At 38.2% G+C, this 27,218-nt stretch overlaps 1 protein-coding gene across 6 annotated transcripts; it reads right to left on the minus strand.

Moving 5' to 3' along the window:
- Nucleotides 1-454: 454 nt before the first annotated feature.
- Nucleotides 455-22,900, minus strand: SH3GLB1 (SH3 domain containing GRB2 like, endophilin B1). 6 transcript variants are annotated; one of them, XM_062497159.1, is made up of 11 exons: nucleotides 22,770-22,900; nucleotides 19,875-20,016; nucleotides 17,192-17,320; nucleotides 15,357-15,490; nucleotides 14,953-15,045; nucleotides 12,900-12,938; nucleotides 11,450-11,473; nucleotides 7,691-7,780; nucleotides 7,122-7,222; nucleotides 1,911-2,142; nucleotides 455-921 (listed from the first exon to the last, which is right to left on the minus strand). In XM_062497159.1, exons 1-11 carry the CDS (start codon nucleotides 22,839-22,841, stop codon nucleotides 814-816), a joined length of 1,164 nt encoding a protein of 387 aa, XP_062353143.1. In that variant the 5' UTR covers nucleotides 22,842-22,900; the 3' UTR covers nucleotides 455-813. The 6 variants fall into 6 exon arrangements, with proteins under 6 accessions (XP_062353143.1, XP_062353141.1, XP_062353147.1 ...); XM_062497157.1 differs by having other exon boundaries at nucleotides 12,852-12,938; XM_062497163.1 differs by lacking the exon at nucleotides 12,900-12,938.
- Nucleotides 22,901-27,218: the final 4,318 nt, after the last annotated feature.

A 27,218-nucleotide genomic window follows, 5' to 3' on the forward strand; every position in this document is an offset into this window, starting at 1 on the left:
TTTCATTACAACCTATAATCTGAACAACTGTACGTTCATCTTTACAACTACTTAAATGTAGGGAGACAGTGCATATTTGGTTAGCAAAATGCAGTGCTTAATTTAACATAAAGGCTGACTTGCAGTTGAAAGAATTTTTATAATGACTAATCAAACTGAATTAGACTCTTTTTCTGGAAAGCAATTAAAGGAAAAAATACAAGGCAAGGTTAAAAACAAGTCAGAATGTATGTCCCTACTTTGTGTCAACCCACCTAGGTGCAGCTTAAAATCTCAGCATACTGGGAGCTTGCCTGAAGGTCTCAGAGCTGACTACATGCACAAGACACTCAGCAGAAGCCATGCATGCCTCAGCACATTTGAGCTCCACTGGTGTTGGCAACAGAACCACAAGGTTTGTGTTTCACATTTGGTTTTGGTTATTCAAATAAAATGCATTAGACCTGCATCAGTTCACGATAAGTTTATTTTATGTGAAGAAAAGCTTTGCCATTAATGAAAAATTTCAGTAGAAAACAGTACCTCCTGCTTTCAATCTAGATTACTCAAAAGTAGAAGCTTGTATTAGTGAAAACTTCAGTAGAAATAAATCTGTAGGAAACGTTCTTGGCACATGAAGCAAAAGCTTTAAACACATTAAGTTTGAATAGAGTATTGACGGTGCAACCATGCTGGCAGAAAAGCCAGTTTTTAATGGCTGGTATTTGTCCCTCAAGACAATAACAAGGAAGACACATAAACCTGCTTACATTACACTAATTGTATATAAATATGTTGTTGCCATAATTGACAGTCTCTATTCAGGCCAGCCATTTAGTTTAGCAGTTCTAAATAAGTAATAGGCACTTTGCCTTTCTGATTTCCCCTTTCACCCATCAGCCAGTCTGAATCCATGCCAGGGATACTGTACACTGTTATCACCTACAAAAAGAGAAACACATTATTATAAAGTTTGTTTGCAGGGAAGAGAATTCATATCTATCTTCATGTGATTTCCAATGTCTTGGAATTAAGATTAACCAGGTTAAACAGAGCATTTAATATGAGCATCCATGGAACATAGTCTAATGCTCATAAAAATTATTTCACTGGTCCATGGAAAAGAATAGACACAGTGCCATATTTTAAAGTACTTTTTTTTTCCTGTTGAAATTCTATTCATTGCTGTTTACTTTCTATTATGCTTTATCTTTAAATCTTGTGTATCCAGCCTCAGCCTTAACAGGCAACCTAAAAGAAACTTCTGTGGAGTGCATGATAGCAAGACAGATGGTGTTGTCCTACATCTTCACAGAAAATATGAGCCCACAGCTTTTAAGTAACTCTAGATAAGAAAAAAAGTCAAAAATATTGAAGTAATGAACATTTTAAAACCCAAAAAATCCTGGTTTTTTTTTTTTAATTTCTTCTTCGGTATTCAGCCACATTCACTTTACCAGGTGGAACTCTGTTCCAGCACTGTGCTTCATCATCTATCTCCATCTGCTTTGTATAGACTCTCTGACTTATGACTGCATCTGAACTGGAACAGGAATAAACACAGCACAACCTTCACCATCAAAGCAAGAAGTAGTTGTATTTTCATATTCTTCCCAAATTGCAATATTCAACGTTTTGAAAGACTAATCATATTGATAATAGTTCTAAAGGTGGGGTGAAAAGTAGACAGCAGAACTGCATCCTGACTGTCTAGCAAATGTTCTTGCAAGCTGAGATGGTGTCACAGATGTTGACTCTCACTACAGAAAACAAGTATATATAGGTACAGGACAATGCTCCAAGGGTATTATTGAAATTTAATTTTAAATAATCAACTACACAGACTTTTTTGAGGTAGCACATTTGAACTGACTACTCCCAAGCATTCCCATTTTACTTTCGAGTGATTAAGGTACGTAGAAAACTCTTACCTCATCTGCAAGTAGAGATAATTCACTGCTGTTTGCAGCATCATAATCATAGAGAACTCTTGCTTTTCTGCTGCCACTTGATGACTTCAGTTCACTGAGGCCTGAAGTAACCATTGAATTGCTTACTGAAGGCAATGAAGCAGAGGCTGAGGCCAAGACTGAGGGAGAAGAAACACTCTGCATAGGAGTTGTGGAAGACTGATTGTTGTTAGAGAGGAAAGTAGATGGAAAGCTGTGAGAGAAAAAGAAAAAAAAAAAGATTTCTGAGTGAATCTATTTTACACAGGGCATTATACATGCTCCCATGCCTAAATTAGCATTCTTATTGTTATCAGCAATAAACACCAGTAGATAGCAGTATGAGAACAGCATTGAGAGTTGTATAGCATAAATAAGTATACTTGTTCCTGATAAGCAGCATAAATCAAATCAATATAATTTAAAAGAAATACTGCCACCTTAAAAAACCCTAGGTATTTGTCTCTTAAAGGCAAAATGAAGAAAACACTGTTGGTCAAACTTAATTCAGACTGTACTTTGATAAACATTTCTTTTGACAGCTCTGCCAGGAAAAGTAGCCTCTACCTCCTCCTGCTCATTCCTCAATTATGTGGTTACACAAAAGACTGTGCTGACGAACCAGATTGGGGAAATATAATACAATTTAAAACCACAGCCTAAGAAAAACCACACAACTATTTTTGTAATCTAAATCAGTTCATTGATTCAGCTAACTTCATGCTGCAAAGCAGAAAATATTTTTTGCTCTAAAAATGAACTTATATCAACTTAAGCTCCTCATTTCTAGGTCAGGCTGCTACTTGTTTAGTGCCAGCTGCAGTGCTTGCCAGACCCTCCCATGAAGTCAATTAAACTCATTAACCTGACTGAAAAAGAGGGGGGGGGGGAGAAGTATATAATCTCCTACTTAGTTAATGATCTCAGTCACAAAAAACTGTTATGAGTGACAGAGCAGATACAAGGGAAAGCACAGAATAACATGACTGAAAAATGGAAGGGGCAAAAAGGAGAGCAAAGCAGCAAGAGATTTTGGGGCAGTGGAGTAGGAAGAATGTACCAGCAATGATGAGCTCTGAGAATGCCTCATGTCACTCTGCCCTACATTCTGGGATGCAGTTCCATGCCAGGCTAAACTCATTCATTTAGCAGCTGATGTAACAATTTCTTATCCCTTTGCTGCCCTACTTGGTTCTAGCACCCATCTCGATTCTACCTTAACAGTAGGTCAATAGAGGTTTTAAAAAGTGGCAGAGCTGAGCAGTAAAAAAGGGCCAGCAACCAGGAGTAAGACTGAGTCATGATGATCTGGAACTGTAGTTGCATTTCCTTCCATTCTTTTGACCAGTGAATTCCTACATGAACTTCCTTCATCAGCCCTTCTACATAGATGCTTTTTCATTAATATCTGGGATATGGGTGCATTACATCCCCCCTCCTTTTTGCCAGCTCTTTTGACACACGGAAGATCTATCCATACCACACATATGAACCCACCAGAAAATAGCCTCATCTCATCCCTTCCCACCTCTGCTCCCCAGTCAGATTCTTTCTGAAGGTCCAGTTCAGTGGGCAACTCTACCCAAGTAAATCCAGATCAGCATATTCCCATGACCTTATCTGCAGCATTATTGGTGCTCATGTGATCGTAAGAAGGCCTGTTTTAGGGAGCTGATGCAAGTAAAAACTAAACCCATCAATGCAGCAAGTAATTTTTGGTTCATGTGACAATAATGGAACTAATGCAGCTCATATCTGTAATAGCTGTAGCAGTCCTGCACACAAGGTTCCAGGTTCACACTATAATTAGCGTGGTAAATGCACAGTGCCACCTAGCAGGGTTGACCCATTCCTGTACCCCTCTTTTGCACAAATGTTCATTCTCTATAATTTGAGTCAGATCCAGCAATCTGCTGCTTTTGATTCAACCATCTGAACTAACCAAAAATCAGGAAGATTACTAACTTTCCATGAGAATAGCTTTTTAAACATGTTCACCTTGCAGTCACAATTGTATCTGACTGAAAGGAAAGAGCAGCAGTATAATAGGAAGGACACCACTAGCCCCTTGATAGCCAGACCAAATTGCATGGAAAAATTGGGAAGACTTTCAGGAAACTGTTCTGAATTTAGGTAGCAGCTTACTACTACTGTGCAAAGGAGGAAGTCCCACTTCCCCCTCTTGTTTACCTTGACCTCACTTGATCATAAAGAGCTGGTTCAAATCACCAAGAAGAGACTGCAACTCCACCAATTTTTTTTTCCCATTTGCTAGATTAGTTGTTCAAACTAGTTTATCATGTTCTCTGAACAAATCAAACAAGCAGGACAAAGGGTGCCAAAACCAGACCCCACATTCCTGGAGGTATAATTCAGCTGTGCCTTATGATGTATTTATTACTTGATTAGCTGGCATTCAACTAGAGTGATTTAATTTTAAATGACAATCAGCTGTTTCTCAATATTGCTAAATGACTGTTTAATATACTGCTAAACCTGTTCTCAGTTAACACAGTAATTACTTGCAAGTCATTCTGCTCAGTTCAAAGGGTCACTGGTTTGTATAGTCAGTGGAACAGAAAGCCAAAACTTTATAACCACTCTGTCAATCAGTGAGGCATTAAGTCTCACTCCTTTTGCAAAGCCATATGTAAGGCATTTTACTGGAAGGCTTCAGCTATATAGAGGTTGTCTGGTTCAGGGTTTTTTATTTTGAATGCTTGAGTAACAGGAATTTCACAGCTTGTAGAATAAGATACTAGTAACAGATAACCTGAAAAACAAATTACGCCACAGCTTACATTTGTCTGTCAGGGAAGCTGAGAAACTTCAGAGCAAAAGCAGTTATCAGGAAGAAAAAAAAGCAGCCAGAGCACCAGAATATTTGAAATAGATTTGTTAGATTAATTCTGAAGAACTGAAAATAAGAAAAAAGGGAGATTTGATTTAAAGAATCAATCCAGCCTCACAGGAGGGGAAGGCAGTACAGAGATAAGCAGCTGGTGCTGCCTTGAAGAGAAACATCCATAAAAACATGTCTATTTATATAAGGAGAATTGAGTACAATTTTCCCCCCACCTTCCTTACAGCTGCCTCTGGAGTGTACATCAGGAAGATCAGTGCTCAGCTTTGGAACCAGGATGGGGTTTATACCCTAGATTCTGACCAAGGTAAAACATAATATGCATCTCCTCTGAGAACCAGGTTTCCTTTTCAAGTAACAAACTGATCTCAGTTGGAGGCTAAATGCCTCTGGTCCATCAACAACCTCACAATGAAATTCAGTCCTTCACAGTTTTTGGCTTTTATATGAGAATACTGCACAATACCATTCTTAGATGTGTGAAAAGCCGTGTAACCCAGCACCATGTGCTAACCAACACATCACTGGCAGACACAGCCAAAACCTAGCTGAGCTGCCCAAGTTGTTTATTTGGTCTGCTCATGCCTCGGGAGCACAGAACACAAACCCTACTCACCTGCTTATTTAATGCAAGTGCTACACACCACATCCCTATAAATGGAGACACTTCCAAAGCAAGGAGCACAACCTGAGACCCCGTCCCAGTGCTCTCTGTTAGACTGCAGTGGGATTTCCTTGCACAGGGATGGAAAGACACACCCAAGATTTAAAACCATAACTATTTTAATCCACATAGCCAGAGAAACTTCATTTCACTTTTAGAGGCATTTAGAATTTTGCAAAGCTTCCAGCGTTCTATTTTTCTACCAGTCATAGTAATTTTATTAAAAATACTAACCAGATCACAGCCACATAAAGATACATCCTTCTGTTTTCCTAAAGGCACTATTTTCTTCAAATACACCTTATAATACCAAAATCAGCAGTTCTTGGACAAGCTATACATCCTAAAACAGAATTTAAAGAGGAACATATTCTTCCCTAGAATAAGGATATTATGTTTAAGGCTTTCTGTTTGATAAATGTGCTAGAATGAGAGTACACATTTTAAAAATACCCTCTCGAAAGAGTTGTGAAAATATATTTCAGTTAATTGCTAATTTAAAAGTTGCTTTTCCTTAATACCATAAATATTTGTTTTCAAGCTTTCAATTCCACAACTTGTATTTATGTGCTACCACATTTTATAGTTGAATATCTGTAATGTATTAGACTGGGCTGTTACTTTTAAGATGCAGCTTTTTTTTCTTTAGACTGAAGTTTTAAATACTTTAAACTACTGTTTATTAGTTTGAAGTCTTTTTCAAGATTAAAATAAAGTCTTTACACATTTAAACAAACTGAGGAAATCAAATGCCAAAGGAAGTTGACTTGCTGACCACAGCATGTCAGGAAAAGGATAAGACTCAAGAACACTTTTGTTTTTACTTCCTTGTCAGAGAAAACATAAACAGAGATACCTCAGAGACAGTTACCTAGAACAGACATTACAGTAAACTTCCAAGTACAGACAATTCTTCAGTGCATACACTCATGTAAATAACATGATCTGTGTAACTCTAAGGAAGGGTGATTTGTGAAGAATTAGAATAGAGAAACTTTATGGAGTGTAAGAATGTAGATCCCTCTACATTCCCACCAGTCACTCAAAAAGAATTAAGAGCATAAACTAAAATCATTTTCTTCTCTTGCTTTAAAAATGCTAAACCCATGAAACAGTAAAACAAGACAAACTTGTTCATTCTACTGCGTGTGCTCTGGATAATAGATAGGATGAAGTAGATTTCTCCCCATACAGTATCTATGCTGGCAACTCAGTTAAGAGTGGAGAATAGGTTTCATCAGAAAATCACATAAGGACCTGTAGCAAATTAAGAGGCAACAGGAATTTATAGGAAGTGTAACAACTTTTCCCACATTGCACAGTGGTCTAGCAGCATGAATATGAGACAAGTGAACGATACAAATAAATCTCTAGAAATTCCTTTCTGTCATATTAGATGAGGTTACCAAGAGCTCACCTTCCTCAATTACACAATATATAAAATCTCAGTAGATCAACTCTCAAAAAGCATTAGTGCTGTGTGTAGGCTTAGTGAAGTAGTTGCACTGGGTAATCATATATTAATTACCTGAGAATATACACATTTCCTCTCAGTCCAACATGCCAGTGTGTTCACCATTGTTAGATCTGTGTAAGTTTTCCTACTATTCATAAGCATTTATTAAAAACTGAGCTTTTTTTCCTGAAGTTTATACAGTATTATTACCTTCCAAGTTGTTTCTGGAGATCTAACATATATTGGTAACATTGTGCATAATAGGTCATCTGAGCTTCAACAAAGTCATTCAGACAGCGGAGATGATGTGCCTGTAACACAGCAAAGAATTCCAGTGTTTAGTCTAAAGGGCACCATGCTGCATCAGAAAGAGTAGGCACCTAGGTCAGATGCTAATGCTAATACTGGTATTTAGGGATAAACACCAGATTGGCATAGTGCCTGGATCTACCAGGTAAACATGATAAAATGTCACAAAAATTAACATACTTGAGTAAACACTTCTGTGGTTTCAACATTCAATTGATCTGACTAATGGCAAGCTGGGTATAAAGAATGAAAATGAAAGCTCTTGCATTCTGGAGGTTAATGGGAAAGTAAAGTTAAATTCAGTGGATATTAAATGATAATTTTTTTAAAAAAACAACCCTTGTCATTTGATGCTTTAATGCACGGAAAGTGAAACCTCATAGACCAGGGTTCCCAAGTAGCTTACTGCAGCTACTTTTAGAAGGTGCCTGGATACTGACTTTCCCCCTCAACACCTTTTGGGTACTCACATGTGTGCTGCTGATTCCTTCCAGGAGCAGTCTGGTAATCTCTGCTTGACGGTCAAATTCACTCTGAGTAATTCGCACTTCCTGCTCAGACTAAAAGTAAGAATACACATCAGGTACTGCTACAGTGCTCTGTGCTACACCTGCCCACTGCAGCAGTCCCACCTGATGCAGAACTGCTCACACAAATGTATGAATCACAAGCTAGGTGTTTGAAATGGACTTTTTTTTCTTTGCAGATCTTTACTAGGCAAAAACAGTAATTGCATTCTGGGTTCAGAAATGCTGAGGCCCTCTGTACACAGCAAGCAGCTTTATCATCAGATACCTACTACATATGCAAAAGAAAGGCATTTCTTTGCCAGCAGTATTACCCCACCTCTCCCAGTAACAGACCAAGTGTTCACTGGCACAACCACATCTGCACCAGCGGTTTGGTCAGCATACCGGTAGCAGCCAAGAATAAGGTAATTTTTTTTCTATACATCAACTTAAGAGGTCTTTGTTTAAATATTTCAAAGTAAATTTCATGTTATTTTTGCCAGGTAACTGCTCAGCAATCAGCTGCACATAAATCTTTGATGTGAAGTTTTACCAGAATGTCTTATAATTTAATGTCTTATACTGGCCACCAAACTACTATAACTATTTCTGGAGCTTGTAATCAAAGAGTCTTTGAAAATAGGTAAGTCTGAACTATACAAAATGTTCTAACACTTGATGTTACAGTTAGAGTAAAAGTTCTATTAAAATTATGTAATACAAGTTTCATATTTCAATAATTCAAATTTATTCCCTGTTACATATAGTTCTCAAAAATTTTTAAGTAAGTTATCAGTGTCACACTAGTTTTAAATTACTTCAATCTAGCACTGCCCAAATTTCTTTAGACTACTTTTTTGGGGGGGAATTAGAAAGGACACTAAACACACATATACAGAATATGTGCTCTGAGATTCATTGTTCCAAGACCTAATGTCCTTGGCCTGGAATCTGCATTACCTCACCTCAGTGCTTATATTCATTTAGTGCCTTGTTTCTAAAAACAAACCCAAGGACAAAAATCTACATTAAGTCCAAGATGCAGCAATTACTATTCTCAACAAAGAAGGAAATATATTTTCAGGAAAATTAATGAGGTGGTACCAGTAAAGCACTGCTTCCAAAAGCATTTTATGTGTTTGCAAACATTCTGTTCTTGCATTCAGCTAATGTTAATTAGTATGAAAAGTGACATGGAACCTCTGAAAAGAGCACAGAAGAATGATTTTCTAAGAAATATTTCTCCATCTGAAGTCACCGCAGCTGCAAGGGCTTACACAGTAATTAAACAGTGAAGAAGTACCTAGAGAGAACTGTGCTTCTTACTCAAAACTGAGATAGCAGTGTTTGTATCAAGTTTCAAACTAATTAGGTCTTCAAAATTTGTTGAGGAAAGAATCTTTGCTTGGAATTTTCTGATTAAATTTGACTTAGTATCGGTGAAATCCATCTGTCAATCTTTGAGAGACATGAAAGAACAAACCCATGAAGAAAGCTAATCTGGTAGCCAAGAGGGGAAGAAAAGCAACATCTTAATTTTCCTTTAAAAACCCATCAAAGAAACAAGTAAATCATTTATCTGGAGAGAAATACTTTTGCCTCTTGCTTCTCTGAAGTCAGCAGTTGCTAATGGGTTTCTGCCTCCCTGTCCGGTAAGTAAATACATGAGAATATGAACTTACAAGAAGAGGACATATCCATCAGAATAATTATATTTGTTTCAACAACATTGTAGCAAATCAACTACTTTCTGTAAGAAGAGTAGGTAATATGGTAACATGTATTAACTTAGCCAGTACAGAGTGACTTAAAATATATTTACAAAAGCCCAATGTACTGGTTTTATAGAGATTCACATGAACTGAATTATGCGATGATGTCTTTAATTGGTTTAGCCCATCCCTGTTTTCAGTACTGCTAGGTGAACAGTAGCAGGACAGTGTATCTATTCTACACCTTGGGGTAAAGGTGAAAAACAGGTGATTTTTAATCTGGGAAGTTTATGGCCTGATCATCTTTGTTTCTGGACAGAGTAAAGAGCTCAAAAATACAAGACTAAACTTTCCAGCTGCAGTCGTATTGTGTTTTAAGGACCATTAAAAGACCTCACTAGGTATGTCTCATGAAGATCCCTCAAAATGGCACTTGCTCTGCAACTACTGAGTATGACCCCAGGTTCTGAATCTGAGTATTCATATGTAAATAATCTCCCCAGATTCCACACAGGAGTAACAGGACCTCTTATAAGTACTGTGCAATCCTGCAGCACAGGGAAAACACCCATAAAAGCATATGAAATAAAATTACCTTATTAGAAGCTTATATTTAAATTGAAGACATTTATGAATTTCCTCCTCCAACTCTCAAACACAGAAGGACAGATTGCCTTTAGAAATGTGGACAGATTACTACTCCATGGGCTGTACATCAATAGTCTCTGCTATTCATATACTAAATAAAAAAGGGGATGTTGAATTACATAATGTATTACAAGAGCTAAATTTTTCTATCTTCTTTACGCTATAGTTAAGCACTTTGTAGTATTTCTTCTTTCCAAGACAATCTGTTAAATTTCACTGTCCTTAACATTGCCTGTCCTTGTCTCTGAAAAATAAATAGCTTCAAGATTAGTTTTCATTATAGCAGTATTCTTTCCCTGACATTTTTTTCCCCAATATAGGACCAGGTTTCCTGCTTCCAAATGTAATTTTATTTAATTAATTAAACATATCTCACACTTTGGGGTTAAAGTTGACCTCACCCTCCTTTTACAGTTACCCTTCCTTTTACTTTAAATGCCTCCTTCCCTCTGAACTCACACTCATCCACACCTGTGTGCATTACAATTCAAAGAAAGTTGGAAGAGCAACTCACACAGCTCCCCAGATTTCATTTGAAGCTGCATATCCCAGCTTCTCCTTACACCGCCCACAGCTGCCCAGCCAATTCCCATTAAAAATCATAGTCCAAAGCCCCTGCTCTTCTTCTATTGACATAATTTTAATCACCCTCCTCCACAGAAATCCACTAAGAAATCCCTCCTTCCACGTTAGCACACCTCCTCAGAGCAAGAGAGCCTAAGAACAGCCCTTCTCAAGGCACAACAGCAGCCACTGCATAGCATTCCATTAGCTCCTCTGAGTTCGTCCCTGGGCAAGGGATGGCATGACAGACAAGACTGCAACACCCATCCCAAGGCTAATGCTAGGCTTACAAACTAGCTTCCAGGGCAGGTGCAGTTTTCAGATGTGCCTACCCCCTAACTTAAGCTGCTGAAGATCTAGTGACACTGGGCAGAAAGGTGAGGTATTCCATGTTCTAGGTAAAACTTGAAGGTCAGTGTTTTCAGGAGAGTTTACTAGAGTTAGTTTCAGGAGATTACTAGACCCAAGTATTTCTGGTAATTTTCAAATAAGCTTGTCCTTAACAGGATAACATACCAGTAAATTTTGAGAGAAGTCCTGCAGTTGTCTGTTGTATCTTGTCCCATGAGAATCATATGGTAGTGGTACTAAGTGACAGCCAGAAACAACTTGCTATAAAACAAGCCCCGGGCATTGTTCTGCCACTGAAACCTGAAGGGCCCTGGAGGGGCCCAGTGTATTCTGATGTAATTCATCAGGCTACCAGCATCAACTGACACCAGCAACATGTAATATCCTTTATTACAGCAGATCAGCACAAGTTATGAATCCTGCAATTTTAAAATTGTTTACTTACTTTTGTCACTTCCTCAGCCCATATCTAGTCAGCATTAAGAGTTGGGGAGGAAAAATAAAAACATACAAACTTAGACACTAGAGGTACTCTACTGCAGTATGTAATCACACTTTGGCTTTTAAGTACTCTCCTGTCCTCAGAACTTCACAGGGATTGGAGGAGTGCTACAAGTCAGTTGCCCAGAGCCTTTCATATACAATGAATCTACAATGAATATGGATAGCATTACATCTATGAAACAAGTTAGATACTGAAGAGAGTGTGACTTGTAGAACTCATATATTAAAAGAATCTACTTAAAAAAGCTATTACGACACAAGACATAAATACTTTAAAAAATGACGTGAATCAGACAAACTCAATTACCTTAGGAGGAACTTAAGTTACCTTAAGGTGTTATAATAATGGAAAACAATGGAAAGCTATTCTCATTTTTACACTGAAACAGATGAATGCTTTCTCTTGCTAATTTCATTACCAGTTTTCTATTTCACAAGCACTTTGACTGAAACCTAAATTTAATTTAAAATGCTACAGAGGTATCTCAAATTGAGTATTAGAGTAGTAGCAAGCAGCACAGCAAAATTATAGAACTGCAAGGGATTTAGTCTAAAAGTTAATTACTTCAGTTTGCTCTTTCAATACCCTCTTGCAATGTGGTTCTTCTTTAACCTTCATCTCCTGCCACTTTAACATGATGACACAATCAGGAGTAGGAAGAAATGTGTATAAAGGTTGCAGGAGCAAACTATAACAAGCAAGTTTATTTGCTCCTTTTTTCATCTGATAAGAGCCAAGAAATCTGGAACACTAAATTGAGATGAGACCCAATATGCTGTCCAGGTCCAAACCCCAACCAGACCTGGCTGGACAGAACAGTCTATGCTGTACATCACAAATTAATCCCTTTCTCTTCCACTTTGACAACTATGACACTAGGGAGTCCTTACAACAAGTTTAAGATACATTCTAAGTTAAGCCATTCACTTCTGTTACATTTTTCAGTTTCAGTTCTTTGGAATACATTGCCTGAAGGGAATAATTTTTACATATCCTGGATACTTCATATAATTCACTTGCATTCATATTAAAAAGATAGGAAAAGTTAATAATTCCTTTCCTCCAATACCTGAAAATAATTTCAGAAGTGAAACATCAATTCCTCTGTATCCTAAGTTTACATTCATAGAATCACAGAAATTAGACTATAATACTGTATATTTCAAATTATCAGAAATAATCTGATAAAAATAACATTCAATGCTGTACTGACATAAGTGTATTTAGTGCATTACACCAATCCATTTTAGAATGGAAAACATCTGAAACAAGACCAAAATGAGCTGGATAGCAAGAGGAAACATTTGACAAGAAAATGAATGAACACAGGAGGCCAACAAACCTTTAGCCATTTTACATGCAGCAAGTTGAGCATGTAAGAGACATTTACCATAATGTTATTCTCTTCAGGCTGAGAGGTGTTTAGTTGCTTAAGTGTATAGATAAAAAACAAAAGCAAGTTACAACACTGTGAATATAGCAGATAAATAAATTATCAGCACAAAGCACTGCAAGTTTAAACTCAGTAAGACTGTGAAGTGAGTATAGATAACAAACCAGTTTCGATTTTGATTTTAAACACTGAACTAAGCTGTTTCAGTTGCACAGTAAGCACAGGACAAGTAACTTTCAAATTATTTTCCCAGTTATAATAATATGCAATCACATGTAGATAAATTTAGTACTTTAACTTGTCATAGAAAATAGTAAAGCATAAAAATTTGCATCATAGCTCAATACACTTCACTAACCTATCAGTCCAGCCCTTCTTCCTTTATAAATAAGGGAGCCAGCAGAATGTGATCCATTAGCATCACACCTACATCCAGGTTAGTTTTCACTTCTATATTGCAGAGGATAAAGAAGAGCTGCAATTTTGTTATTTCTGCTGGCATTCTACAATCTGATATTTCTTAAACATGCACACTGCTGTCAAAATGTAATTAAAATTAAAGCATTAGCAAAATAGTAAAGAGGTTTAGAGTTTCATGCTCTTCCAGCATTAATTATGAGCATAAAACTGCATATTTTCTGTATGAATACTTAGGATCAAGTAGTAGCAGCAGCAATTGGCACCAAGCTCTGAATAATTGCACTGGTGATGGAATTAAAACTTCAGTGTAATATATATACATATATAATTTTAATACTAGGCTCAAGGGGAACAATTCCTTATGGTCTTTTCATCACTCTAGAAAGCAAGGTACATACCCGTTACCACACCACAAATGAAGCTAATAATAAAAACACTTTTATTTTAACTCTGAAGAAGGTCAACCAAAGGAATAGTTTACTATTCAATGCTCCTCTATCAGTTGCTTCTAAACTGCACTACTTGCTGATCAAAACCCTTCTCTGTTCTCCATTGTTAGTCTTACAAATTAAGAAAGCTTGACAAATAGAGAAGTGACTCTTTTTGCACAGAATTTACATACAAGAAATGCACGCATAGACTTAAAAATACAGGTGGTTTAAATGCAGAGGGACAGTGTGCCTGACATGGACTGACACACAAGAGCAGATCTGTCAGGCAGAGATTATGTTGGTTTTTAGATGGATCGCGATCCCAAAGATACAACACACTTCAAAGCTCAAGATGATGTCTCTCAGATCTTTCAGGAAAAACACCCATTTGGAAAAGCCAGCAAAATCTGACTGTCCTTCTGCCTCTCCATCATGTGCACTGTTCCTGTGCATTTAAATTGCCTGGATTTCTTAATTTGCATAACCCTTACTACATTAACCCTTACAGGAGAAATCACTTCACTGTCCATCATTAACTGCTGAGCATTTAGGAATGCAGTCAAAAGATAGCTATGAAAACACTGTAAATATACCCTGATGAAACTACACACAGTCAAAACAGTCCATTCTTTCACTTAGAGCATTTTAAGAATTTAAAAAGCAGTAACTTTTTTATCAATTTAATCTCCTTGAATAAGCATTTTTGAGGGAATCAGAATGGTTAAGTCATGTCAGTTGAAGAGTCTCACCTCTGTTTGATGGTGTAAAATAGTAAGCAATACAAAAAGAGAAACCACAAATATTTTTGACATGGAGAAGTTAAGTACAGATAGGTTCATCAGTTGAAAGCAATTATACGCACACTTCAACATTTGCAGAGATTCAAGTATTTGTATTTACACCCATACTGGCAGGTTGTATCAATTAATTTTTGATAGTATAGGCTTATCTACTATAAAACAAGAAGAGAATAAGTAAGTCCAACTTGATGGAATATTTAAAAGTAGAAGACTAACACCTTGATCAGTAACTCACTTCTGTTTCCTTGTGTCCCACTAAGGCATTTCTTACAAAAGTACCTAGAAAAACAACCAGGGTAAGAAGCTAGGACTGGAAACACAAACAAGCAGTCAAGTTGATAAATATGTATCAATAAGTCTGAAAGTTATGGACCAACTAAAAAAATCTCCTCTACTTACTGCAGCTCGAGCTTCTGCAACTTTTGCCTTCTTCAGTCTGGTTTTTGCAGCATCCAAATCCAGTCTTTTATTTTGTAACAGTTTACGCTCTTTCTGAAAGTGAGTTAGGTTAGTTTGTGAGAATGGGTACACACACTCACAAGCAAAAGACTCTCTATTTGAAAATGCTTTTAAAGAAGTACCATGTAAAAAAAAGTTATTCAGTTGAAGAGAGAGGCAGAATTAGATCCTAATTATTCCTCACACAGTTTATACTCAATATGCATACTTCTCATAGAATAACAGTTACCAAACAAGTGTTTTCATCATTATTTTGTTTTTGCCTTTGTAAAAAAAATACCAAATTTCGAAGACTGACAGTTACAATTGGTGTGAAATTCTGAAAAATGTACAATTCAACTTACAGTAATAGTTTTGTAGTCTCCTTCAATAAAGTTTCTTAGGGGAGTGAGAAAGTTTATAGCAGAAGTTTGAATTAGTTCTCTGTCTGCTGCCCCAATTCGCTTTTGTGTTTCTCCACATTTAAGGAGTGCATTTCCTGCAGAGGAAAAATATGTTAATCATATTTTTCAGGCAGGAGGTTAGCAAAACAGGTTGCTACAGTCAGGAATGTTTAGGCCAACAGTATGAAAAATAATCCAATGCCATGAAAAGAGCCTTCAAAAGAAAGAAAAAGTGTGTGCAAGAAACTCAACCCCCCCAAAAAAACCCACTCCAAACCCAAAACCACCAAAAAACCCCAACATAAAAATAAATTAAAACCCCACACCAAAATAAACAACCACAAACAACATTTTTATTATGAAAATAATAAAGCCAAACCATTTTTATTATGAAAAATCACAGGCCAAGGCACGATTTCAATGAGACCACATTGTAGAAATGGCCCTAATTATGGCAACTCCCTAGTGAACAGCTATTTCAGAACTGGATACCATACCTATTTATTTTAATCCAGCAACTTCCTCTCCTATACAACATTCTTAAGACAAGAGTAGATGGGGGCAAGGAAAAAGCTTATTAAGATATTGGAAAAGAATGAGCTTTTCCTTGCCCCCATCTACTCAAACTTGTAAATATGCATTTGCACATTAACAGAGCAATACTTTGAAATTCAGTTGCAAGTATTGAAATTGATGTTCGTATATCAAAAGGACAGCCTGACACTGCTTAGTTAGAAAGGACACTAAGTGTTCACAGAACTAAGACTATATGACACCACATGAAATCCTAATTGTGCATCTATATGCAAACATTTTATCTTATTTGCCTGAATTCAAAAAATTCTGCAACTCAAGGGACAGTGTGTCTGTAAGTACAACTCTGTTGGATGTTAAAAAGCAAGACTTGAGGCTGATGATCAGAAGGAAGGCCACAGATACATAAAATCACAGAAGTAAGAAGAACAAAGCTTGCCATTATTGATTGTGACATAAGAATTTTATGAAACATTTACTTCCATTTAATTGGACTTTCCTTTTTTGAAAAGTAACATCGTTATTTACAGATATAAGGAACACATTCTTCACAGAACAAGTTTTCCATCCCACAGTAATTTTGAAGAAAGACTTGAAGAGAGTGAACTGTCAGACTTTGCATACTATATACACAGATATATATATATATACACACCTGCATTTTTCAGTTGTTTAAATTAAACTAACAGCTGAATTAGTATCAGCAACTTTAAGAGTTGTAGAGAACACTAGAAGTAGACTTCTAAATTAAAAGCAGTGTAAAAAAACTAGAGGCAATACCCCCAACCATCATTTTAATAGGTATATAAATTTACTAGAGAAGGAATGAAATTTAGACTGTGTTCCACATTACTATTTGTATCAAAATATTATATATTAAGACAAGCAGGAATACTGTACAGTTAAAGAAGTTTCTTACTACAGAAGTCAATTTCAGGTAACATTTTCACTCCAAACAACTAATAAAATCAATAAATACTATCAAATGTGAAGATGTGTTCCTTTAACAGGAAAGCTAAACTCCAAAAGTAGTTGCTCTGGTAAGATAATTATCCATCCATGAAGATGGATACCATTCCAACCACAAGTTCATTTCTAAATTTGGATAGAAACCTCATCATTGATCTTCTAACGCTCAGTTATACAGCAAGTCAACTCAAACTGATACAAATGTCATTAAACTGTTTTACTAGAGGAAGACAAGAAATATAATTTTATATTGTTAAAAAAGCCTATATCTATGGTTTCTTTTTACGTCTTACCATAGGCTGTTCCTGGGCCAAATTCATTCCCAGCATCAATCATGTACTGGCCTAGTAACTCTGGATTATTCATGCGACTTGGTGCTTTGCGGTCCAGCTTCTCATAGACAAATTCTTCTATTCTAGCATCTAAAAAGGTTTATTTGAAATAATATTGTCATTCAAAGCACAAGTTAGAAAGAGAAACAAACAAAGAAGAAAAAGGAACACAAAAAAATAATTTCAAAATCCAGCCATTAAATTCAACATTAAGTGAACAATGTTACACTGGAGATCCTGTTCTTGAAAACTGACCATGTTTCATGTTCAAGAGTTTCCTAGAGCCATCTGGGAAAGTGAAAATTTATACTTTTCTTCTCCATTAGCATAGTTATACAGCTTTTCAGAATTTTGATCCAAAGTCTTCACAGTAAGAGCAATAACAGAACACTTCTCCTTAAAAACCAAATAGTAATTTGTTCTCCGTCCAGAAAAAAAGATGAAAATTAATTCCTACTTCTTATTGTAGTAAACAAGTTTGACAACTACTCTAAGTTCCCTGTTAAGATAGTCTGAAAGTTCGATATCTCCAGAAATTATATCTTCTTTCCCATGCCCCATGCTCCCTTGAAACACTCTGAAAGAAACCATTAAAAGTAATTAGAAAATGTTTCATTTCATGTTTCCCTATTTTCTTAGTCTGAGCGTAAAACTGACAGAAAAATCTGTTGAGACTATGTGAGTATTACTAGCCATCCATCATAATACTAAGCCACAGGGAGCTTTTAGGTGGAAAGGCCCCACACACCTAAACAGGGACTCTGTAATTGAAAAAGCAAACTCCTCAGATACAATACCCAATTTCTCTGACCAGCTGCTTTCACTTCCCACCTAGCTGGCTTTATTTATATGAACTAATTTCAGCCTACAATAGTACAGACAACTACAAAAAAAGCTTTCCAGTGAACAAACCTGCCACTTTAATTCTTCCTGTTAATCAGACAACTTTCAACAGGATTGGATTAAACAACCACTCTCTCATGAAGATCACAAAAATTAATCTAAGACAGACAATGATGGGTACTAGTGCATTCCCCGGCAACAAGACTGAACCAAAAAAAATCAAAAGTGATTAGTTTTCTTTAATCAAGCTGTAATATTTCTTTTTTTTACTAAACCACAAAACAACTGGAAAGTAATCTAAAATTATTGGACTATTACACGGGTGGGATCTGTAGGTACAATTATAAATGGGATTGAAAGTGATTTTTCCTCCCCCAGCCAGGGTCACTCCATTAACAACCACCAAAAGCAGCTCTCTGCAGCATGTGATCTCTTTCCCAAGTCAGCCAGCTAACAGCTGAAATTACATTCACAAAGATCACTGCTCAATGCTGAGTATTTTTAGCCATCAGAAAATGGACTGGTGAGTAAAACTGAGACACGACCATATATCATCCTTGTACTGAAACTTCTTTATACACTTCCACTAGCCTCCAGTCAGTGCTTCAATATTTGAAGCTTACACATTTCTGAAAAAGTCCAAGAGATATTACAAATACTGAATGGAATGAAAAAGACAACTATTTCCTCTGGCCTTGACAAGAGTAGAAATTTGAGACAGAATATTCTGCAAGTTGTACTGCATCCTTCCCACATGATTAGTTGGTAATTTTTAAAATACTGTTTTTATGGAACTAAAAGATGAAATACACTTTCAAAGTAATATTTCAAACATCTCTGTAATAAAGAATTTATCTACTTGGCATCAGAGAAGTGTTAGCAGTGTATGATTTACCTTTACCAATTAATCCTAGCTCAGTGTGTCACTATAAGGAGAACATTTATGTTCTCAGTGCAGAGGTAGTAGCAGTTTTATAGGATTACCATTTGAGCAAACCTAAAGGAGGTTTAGATTTTTTCAGTGAAGTAGTTCACCCACTGACCAGACACCAGGTCTTGACTTAAAATCTACATCTACAGACTAAGCAAATTCTTACAGCTCCAGACTCTAGTACAACTGTAGGATGAGTCTGAAACTGATCTTCTCAACATGACTACTCATAGCAACAATTTCAGGAATAAAATTAACACACCATAAAACTTCATTTCTTCTGCCCATGTTTTTTTCTGTTACTGTAACAGTAAGAGACTCAACAGTGATGAAATCATATTTGACACTTTTTTTTATTGCTTAAGTAGGGTACTAATTCTTTAGTAATGTAATTGTTAAAGACAGGTATTTTAGTTCATCTTGTCAGCTTCAAGCTCATTTGTATTGTACAGAGAGTTTAAATAATGAAATAGTAATGAAGTTTCTTGAGCCACTCTATCTACCACATGAAGAATTTCAAAGTACTTACAGCTATCCAAGATATCTGGAATTAGAATGGGAAATTCAATTAAACAGTAAAAAATTAAAAAAAACAATCAATCTGAGACTGAGCAGAGTATGGAACCAATATGACAATTTAAAAAGCTCTGTATAAAGTTTTCCCCATTTGAAAGGTTCAGGAAGCACCAGCAATTGGCAGTATCTCCAGTTCTTACCAGCTCTTCAAAATGTGCTTTCCATAACTGCTGCCTTCAAATTTTAAAACTGTTGTACTTAGTAATTACTTATGCAATAGCTATTGCATTAATATTTACATTGGGATATGTATTAATTCAAAAGTTGAAAACAAAAACCTGAAGAGCTCCTTACTTGGATTTGGTTGCAATAATACTTCTGTTTGCTTCATTATTTTTTCTGTCCACAATTTAGTGCACTCTGCTTTGCTGAGAAGGTTCTCCAGATGAGCATCCAGTTCAGTCTTCTCTGCCTGACCAAGCTTTTCTTCTGTAAACTGCAAGTTAGTCAGGTTAAAAATATTCAGTTCATAGATATAATTTTCGAGGACAAATTTAAAACAGACACTTATATTAGTTTGAAGATGATGTTTGAAAAGATATAACCATTCCCCAGTCATCAGGAAAAATCTAAGGACAAATTTGAAAGCTACTAAGTTCACCAACATATCCATACTATCAGGTAAGAAAAGGGGCAGGAGGATGTTAATCAGACAAAGATACAAAAGATAATTTGTAACATTATGAAGAAATCCTCTGCTAAACTTGGTACTGAGAACTCTCACATGAAGCATTTGTCCAATTTTGCACAGTGTGCTTTAAAACATTAACCAAAATGAAAGCCCAGAGGTAACAAAGAAAATAAAAAGATTACTTCAATCTTTTATATTTTGTAATTGTTTGACAATTACCCTCCTGTAAAAACTGAAGACAAAACAGACTGCCGCTGCAGCTACCTTGAATATATTGAAAAAAAAAAAAGTCCTGTCCAGAGGAAACAGGACAAAAATAGGGAGTTTAAACTTCAGTAAGAAGATTTAAATTATAATTAGACATTAAAGCTTTAAAGACAAGGATTAAAAGCTAAAACAAACTTTCTTGGGAAGTTGTAAAATATATATCTTTGGGGGTGGGGAATGTTCTGCTTTTTAGAATAGGACAAACCAGTGTTCAATAAACTCTTTAGATATCCTGCTACGCCTTACAGAAACAGTAAGATGACCTCTGCTGTTCTCATCCAAGCTCTGATTTCAGTGACCACGAGTTACAATATAACTTCATTTAGCTAAATAAACCCCACAGACACTTCAATTCACTTGATACAAAATTCATGCCAAGTTTTACTAATCCACGAACAGTTTGTTTTTCAATCCCAGACAGGGAGAAGCTACACATTTCACATGAGGGAACCCAGCAAAGCCGGAAGCCAGGGCTCTGCTCCTCTCCTCAGAGCAGCAGTTCCTCCCAGCAGTGATGATCTCACCCCTTGACAGCCCGCTGTTCCAAGTCAGGCATGCTCAGGAGAATCCGCCTTCCGACTGAGGCGCTAACAAATTCACCAGTTAGGAACTTAATGGCACTGGCAGCATTCTGACCGTCCAATTTAATTCTTTACAAGTTCTTTGGTGGCCAGTAAGAAACAAAATACAATAGAAGTAAATTGCATTGTCCAAGTTTGTTTTAATTTCCGCCACATGTAGATTAACCAACTTTGATAGCGTGCAGATCTTGATAAATGCTTCTGACATTTGCAGTTCTACATAAAAGCAAACTGCAGTCATGAGAAAGTTCAGCTGCCATATAGGGAAGAAGACAATTTATTCATGGATGTACTACTACTGCTGTTTAAAAGGCTTTTAAAACTATGCTCGGTGTTCTCAAAAATTGCACAGATTCTTTATAATAGAGTAAAAATAGGTTTGGAACTTTTTTTTACTAATGACAGACAAGAATATTTGTACATAAAATGATTAATATTTCCATAAATCTTCTCAGCAGTGTGATGAGCGGTTAGTGAAGACAATGATGTTAGATTTCACATATACACTTAAATGAAATGACAAGGTCCTATCACAAGATTTTACAATGAAGGGTGAAACTGCATCTCTTTTTTTCTTCCTTTGTCCAACAACCAAAAAAAAAAAAAAAAAAAGTGGAGACTGGAAAGGAAGAGTCAGTCTGGGAAGCAAACATGGAAGAAGCTAGGAATAGTGGGGGAAGCATAGAAGTACTTCCATCACAAAGAGAAGCCACAATGACTGCTTTAAGTTCATTTAAATTTGAACAGTATTTTTTGACGAGTTTGCATTTTCAGAGCTCTGCTGTGCTGCTAATCATTGGTTCTGCTTAAATATTGAGATTTAAGGCAATACAGCAGACTGGATCAGACCAGGTAACAACACTTACCACATTCCAAACCTGTGACCCAGTGAGAACTCGTAAGAAACCAAAATGGATTACTATATACCGCTTGGATGTCCATCTCCATACAGGAAATCTGTTCAAGTTTGAGTATATAAGAAAAGGAAACAAGCGCTAAGGAACAAAAGACAGCTATAGTACCCTTACTGCGAAGAAAGGAGAAAACCGAATAGGAAACAATGGGCTACCAAACAAGCTTAAAAATACTAAGGTATTAAATACTAAAGGTAAAACAAACCAAACAGCCTAAGCACACACATACCAGACTTTCACGTGTCACATCAGAGCTCGACTTTTACCGATCAAGCAGCGATACGAATACGTTTCTATCAGCCAGTAAAACTCAGATGCTTATTTCAGGCGAGACACACCTTTGTCCTTGGCATGCACAAAGTCCGGCCGTGTCCCCCGGCAGCTGATACCTGCGCACCTCGCGTCCCCGGTGCCGGCGCCTTCTCCCCTCTTTGCCCATCCGACCTTGGGCTGTCTCACCCCCGCCAGCCCCCCGAGGCTGCTGTTGTGCAGCCTGCCTGGCGAGTCCCCCGGCCTGTCCGGCCCGGCTGGAGGAGATTTCTCGCAGCAGCCCATCGCCGCCCGGCCCTGCCAATGCTCCGGCCTCGCCCCCGCCGGCACGGCCGGGCCCGGCGCTCCCCCGAGCTGGGAGCCCGCGGCGGAGCCCGGCCCCTCCCGGCCCCCGGGGCGGAGACGAGCGCCCCGGACAGCGCCCTGCGCCGGGCCCAGCGGCGGCGGCCCAGCGGAGCCACCGGCGGCCTCCGCCCCGGCGGAACCCCGTCCCGGCGAGGCCCCGGCAGGACCGGGCGGTCTGTACCTGCACGGCGCGGCTCAGGAAGGTGCCCGCGTCAGCCGCCAGCTTCTTCACATTGAAATCCATGATGTTCATCTTGGGCGGGGGCGCTGACTCAGCCCGGGCACCCGCGGCGGCGGCGGCGGCCGCTCCGGCCCGTCCCTGTGGGAGCCGCCGGGGGCGGTGCCGGGCCCGGCCCGGCCGCAGTGGATTGGCGGGGCCGCGGCGTCAGCCCAGGGCCCGGATCGGCCGGGCGAGCCCGCTCCGCCCCGCTCCTGCCCTGGCGCGCCCCGCGCTGGCGTGACCGGACGGAGGGCGGGGCGGGGTGGGGTGGGGTGGCGAGGTTGACTGCGGTGTCCGGGCCGACTTTTCGTCCCGGGTAGCTACGAGTGTTATCGGAGGCCCCAAGGCTGAGGCAGCGCTTGCTTCGGGGGCCTGGTCAGTCCGCCCGCCAGCCCGCCCCGGGCGAAGGAGACTCTGGGAGCCGGCCTTTGCCGTAAAAATTCACTGGCAGGGTGGGCGGCACAGGCAGGCAGAGTCCCCTCGGGCGGGCGGAGGTGACCGCCGGGGCACGTCTGTCCGCGCCCCAAGGGTGGAAATCCCGCGGCTCCCAGGGACCGCGGACCGGCCTGTCCCCCTCCGACCCAGCGCTGGGAGGACAAGTCTCGCCCCCGCTCCCTTTTCTTGTGTCCTGAGTTTTGTAAGCAAAACCTTGTCTTCACGAAAAATAGTTTTTGGATAAACCATCAAAATGTAAACTGGGTGTGAATTTTTGAGAAATCATTCAGAAAAAAACGGTTTTATTAAAAGATGTTTGGATAAACATGTACTGAGATGCAGCTTGGCATTAGCACCAAAACATCCCAAGAGAGTTTTTGAAAACCTTGAATACAGTAGCAAAACTCAAGAGCAGTAATCAAGCAATTTAGGAGAAAATATTCTCTACTTTTAGTAATTTTCCTTATTTTAACATCTGATTTTTGAATGTTGAAGAAGAAAGGGCCTTTGACATGTCCAGGAATTAGTAATATTTACATTGTGGCATCATTGGCTACAATTTAACACACCCAGCTTGCAAATTATCCTGGTTGTTCGGTTAAGTAATTTTTTTAATAACTCAAATAGTAAATAATGTGTGGCTGAATTTGATAAAGTCAGAGGAAATCCTATGGCATTATGACAAGAAGTGAATTCCAGAGAAGGGAAATAACTAACAAAGCAATCTTGCTTACATGCTAGTCAGATTCCAGGAATCAAAACCAAAACAAATCCAGGCTGTGTAAAGTTCCTATTGTACCTCTTATAAGAATAGGGCCTGGAAGCTTTTGTGTGTATGTGTTTCCTTTTGTTGAATCAATTCACCTTCTCCAGCTTGTATTGTCTTGCTTATACATGGGTGTAAGTGCATGTAAAAGGTATGCGGCAAGTTTGTTTGCATTTCCTAAAACTAGTGTTGCTGGTATATAGAAGCCCCACAAGTCTCAAGGCCCAGTACTATATGGCCTTGTGAAAGCTGACTACAGTCACATAAGTGCTGATTACAATTAACTGTGATATCAATTTAGCATATGTGAAAAGACATCAACATCAAAACTTTTAAATTTACCACATGCAGGCTGTCTCCCCTGTCCTTATTGGAAGCTTTACTGCCTGATTCTAGTAGGAAGTCAGGTCTCTTTCTACAACTACCCTTCAGAGCCAAAAGCATTTGGATTTGGGATAAACTGATATATCTGGCTGAGGTAAGGGAAGCCATACCTTAACACACAGGCTTAGCTACAAGCCAGATTCTGACATAGGGAGTGCTGAAGATGAATTCAAAGCATGCACAGTGTGTAGAGATATACACCAATGCATTCTGAGAGAATCAGTTGCAAGGGCTGAGGAGCTGTGCTGGAGGAAAAATATCAAACAGTAGCTCTGAAGTGTGGGGTAGACAGCCGGGAGGGTGACTTGTAAAAGTGCTGGAGCCATAAGATTGTCAGACTGAGGAGTTGTCTCAGGCTGAAAAAGAAATTAAAGCCTGCTATGTGCCCAGTCTCTGAAAATTTAGAAGAGGTGAGTGACCACTGTACCAGAAACTGTGGTGAACAACATAACTGCCTAATGTCTGATCATCAAGTTTTCTTATTACATAATAAAAGAAGAAAATAACCAAAAGAAGAAATAACCTTTCATAGCATTCTACTGCTGCATATAAATGGATCCTGAAACATCCTTCCTATGAGTAGAAATAGAATTCATATGGAGAACCCAAACCAACCAACCAACCAAAATTATATTAATATAAAGGTTTATAGTACAATTACAATAAAATATTTTGATGTAAAGAGTAATAGCTTATAACTAAAATGATTCTCAGTTGACTCCTAGTACTGCTTTCTGACAGTATGGGAAGGTAGTGTTTACACCATGGGCTTTGGAGCCAAAGATTTGAAAAATACAATCCCAGAAATGCCTTCATATGCCAGTTTATATCCTGTGAAAACACTGAAACAAACACACTCTGGTAGCACATCTAATCCAAATAATGTAGTGCCATGTTGGAATTCATGCCTATTTAATTCTGTAATACACCGAGGGTCACATCTTTGTGTCACTTTGTGCATATGCACCACTTCTTTTCCCACTCATGATTATGTAACTGAAGCATATATTTCCACAATATATTTTTTGTTAATACTTAACATATTTATGTAATCATTTAATGCAGTTTAACAGTGGGAAATTAAGAGTTCTGGCCAAGTCACAACCGGCACCAGTCACAACCCTGCAGAACTTCAGCTAATACTTTAAAGAAGAGTAGCCATCCTGGAACCAGATTTTCCAGATAAACATGTGTAAATTTGATTTACCATTTATTGATGTATTGAAAAGACATAAAGATAAAAGGAACAGAATCTCTGTTTAGTAATTGAAACTTGTTTTACTAAAATAGGTAAGGGCATTTGTTTGTGTGTGAGTCATAGATTCTTTGCCAACATTAACAACTGTAAGCTTAGCTTGATAATAACCAGGCAAAGATTATAAAAACAGTAGTGCCAGCTGCCTGGCCTGTGTACAATCAGGCTTTCATGAAAAATGTGGGGACTGGATTTGACAGAACTAGAAAGCAGCTGTTCTCAACAGCACGCTTCCTCTCAGAAACTACAGTGACCTGAGGGAGGATTAATGCTCCTTATCACATTAGTGCACCCTTTCAGTGGTCCCTGTGGCAGCTGTTGCTGTGCTTCCCCATGACACTTGAACTGGAGTTGTACTAGGACTGCATGCAGCAACTGCCAAACATTCAGTAGGCAAAAGTCTGGATATTTCAGGGAACTGGACTAGGTATATCATATGTTGTTTTCATGATCTTTGTCCTTTCCTGGAGTAGGAAGGATAATAATTTAGTCCCACATCCCAGCTGTCTATCTTAGAAGAAGTTGGCTACCTTATACTTAGAGGAAGTGACCCCTGTGGAAATAAAAATACACTTTTTGGATTTCTTCCTTTTACTGTGCAATGATAGTTTAATAACTGGAGGTATATTTGCAGCTTTACCACTTCCCTAATAGTGACTGTGAGAAGGTAGTTTCATCACATGGTACTCCACAGTTTCTTCACATAAGGCATAGGAATAATTAAACGTACCTTCTTCATGGAACATCATAAAGTCTATGTAGGAAGCTGGAAGCTGAAAATATTTTAAGACCATTGGGAAGACCATATTGAGAACACAGCTTTTATGGTTTTGACATAAACTATCATATCTTTTCTTGCTAGCTTGAGCTGGCACGTGGCAGTTGTGCTGGCAACTGGGACTGCAGCCCACGTACCTTTTGAACATACATACATATGTACGCATGTAAACATAATAGTGGAAATAAAAAGCCTTGCCCTGTAGTTTTACACCTGCTTGTCAGAAAGCATGACAGAGAAAATTTTGTCTATCTTTTGCAGAGGTGTTTGGGGAAGTGTTCAATCCTGTGTTACTTGAACTGACTTCTTCAGAGCTTTTGCTATGGACAGAGCTCAGTGAACGTAAGCTCCTAATTAAAACAAATCTTCCTCGTGCTGCTATAATAAGAGTCAACCCTAACTTAAAAATTCAACCTCCAGCTATTAATATTTTATTGTGCTTTTAAATATGCATTTGTATCAAGGTCATAGCATCTCAAAAAGAGATGCTGTGACAGATTTTTGAAACATTTGGAAAAACTGGAAATATACTTGGAGCCCACTAGATGTCAGTGCCTCCACACAAGAGACTGCTGCAGCTCTGCTTGCTAGGCAGGTAGGACTGGACGTCCCAGAGTAATTGGTGAGTTGTACAGGATCATAGGGATGTTATGTCATATTTTTACAGAACTTTGGGAAATAATTACAGGAACAATGCTGCAAACTATTTATTCTGATTGTGTGATGTAGTTCCTATCAAAGAATTTGCATTCAGCAGAACTCCTTTACGGTATAAGAAGACTTATAAGGAGC

This window comes from Cinclus cinclus, chromosome 8, assembly GCF_963662255.1.
Source record: "Cinclus cinclus chromosome 8, bCinCin1.1, whole genome shotgun sequence".
NCBI classification, from domain to species: domain Eukaryota; kingdom Metazoa; phylum Chordata; class Aves; order Passeriformes; family Cinclidae; genus Cinclus; species Cinclus cinclus.

Coding starts and splice junctions, on each gene's coding strand:
- SH3GLB1 (XM_062497157.1), bottom strand. CDS start 22,841: ATGAACATCATGGATTTCAATGTGAAGAAGCTGGCGGCTGACGCGGGC. Junction 15,491..17,191: donor TGGCCCAGGAACAGCCTATG/GTAAGACGTAAA, acceptor TTTCCTCTGCAG/GAAATGCACTCCTTAAATGT. Junction 11,474..12,851: donor TGCATGTAAAATGGCTAAAG/GTTTGTTGGCCT, acceptor AATGCTGACTAG/ATATGGGCTGAGGAAGTGAC.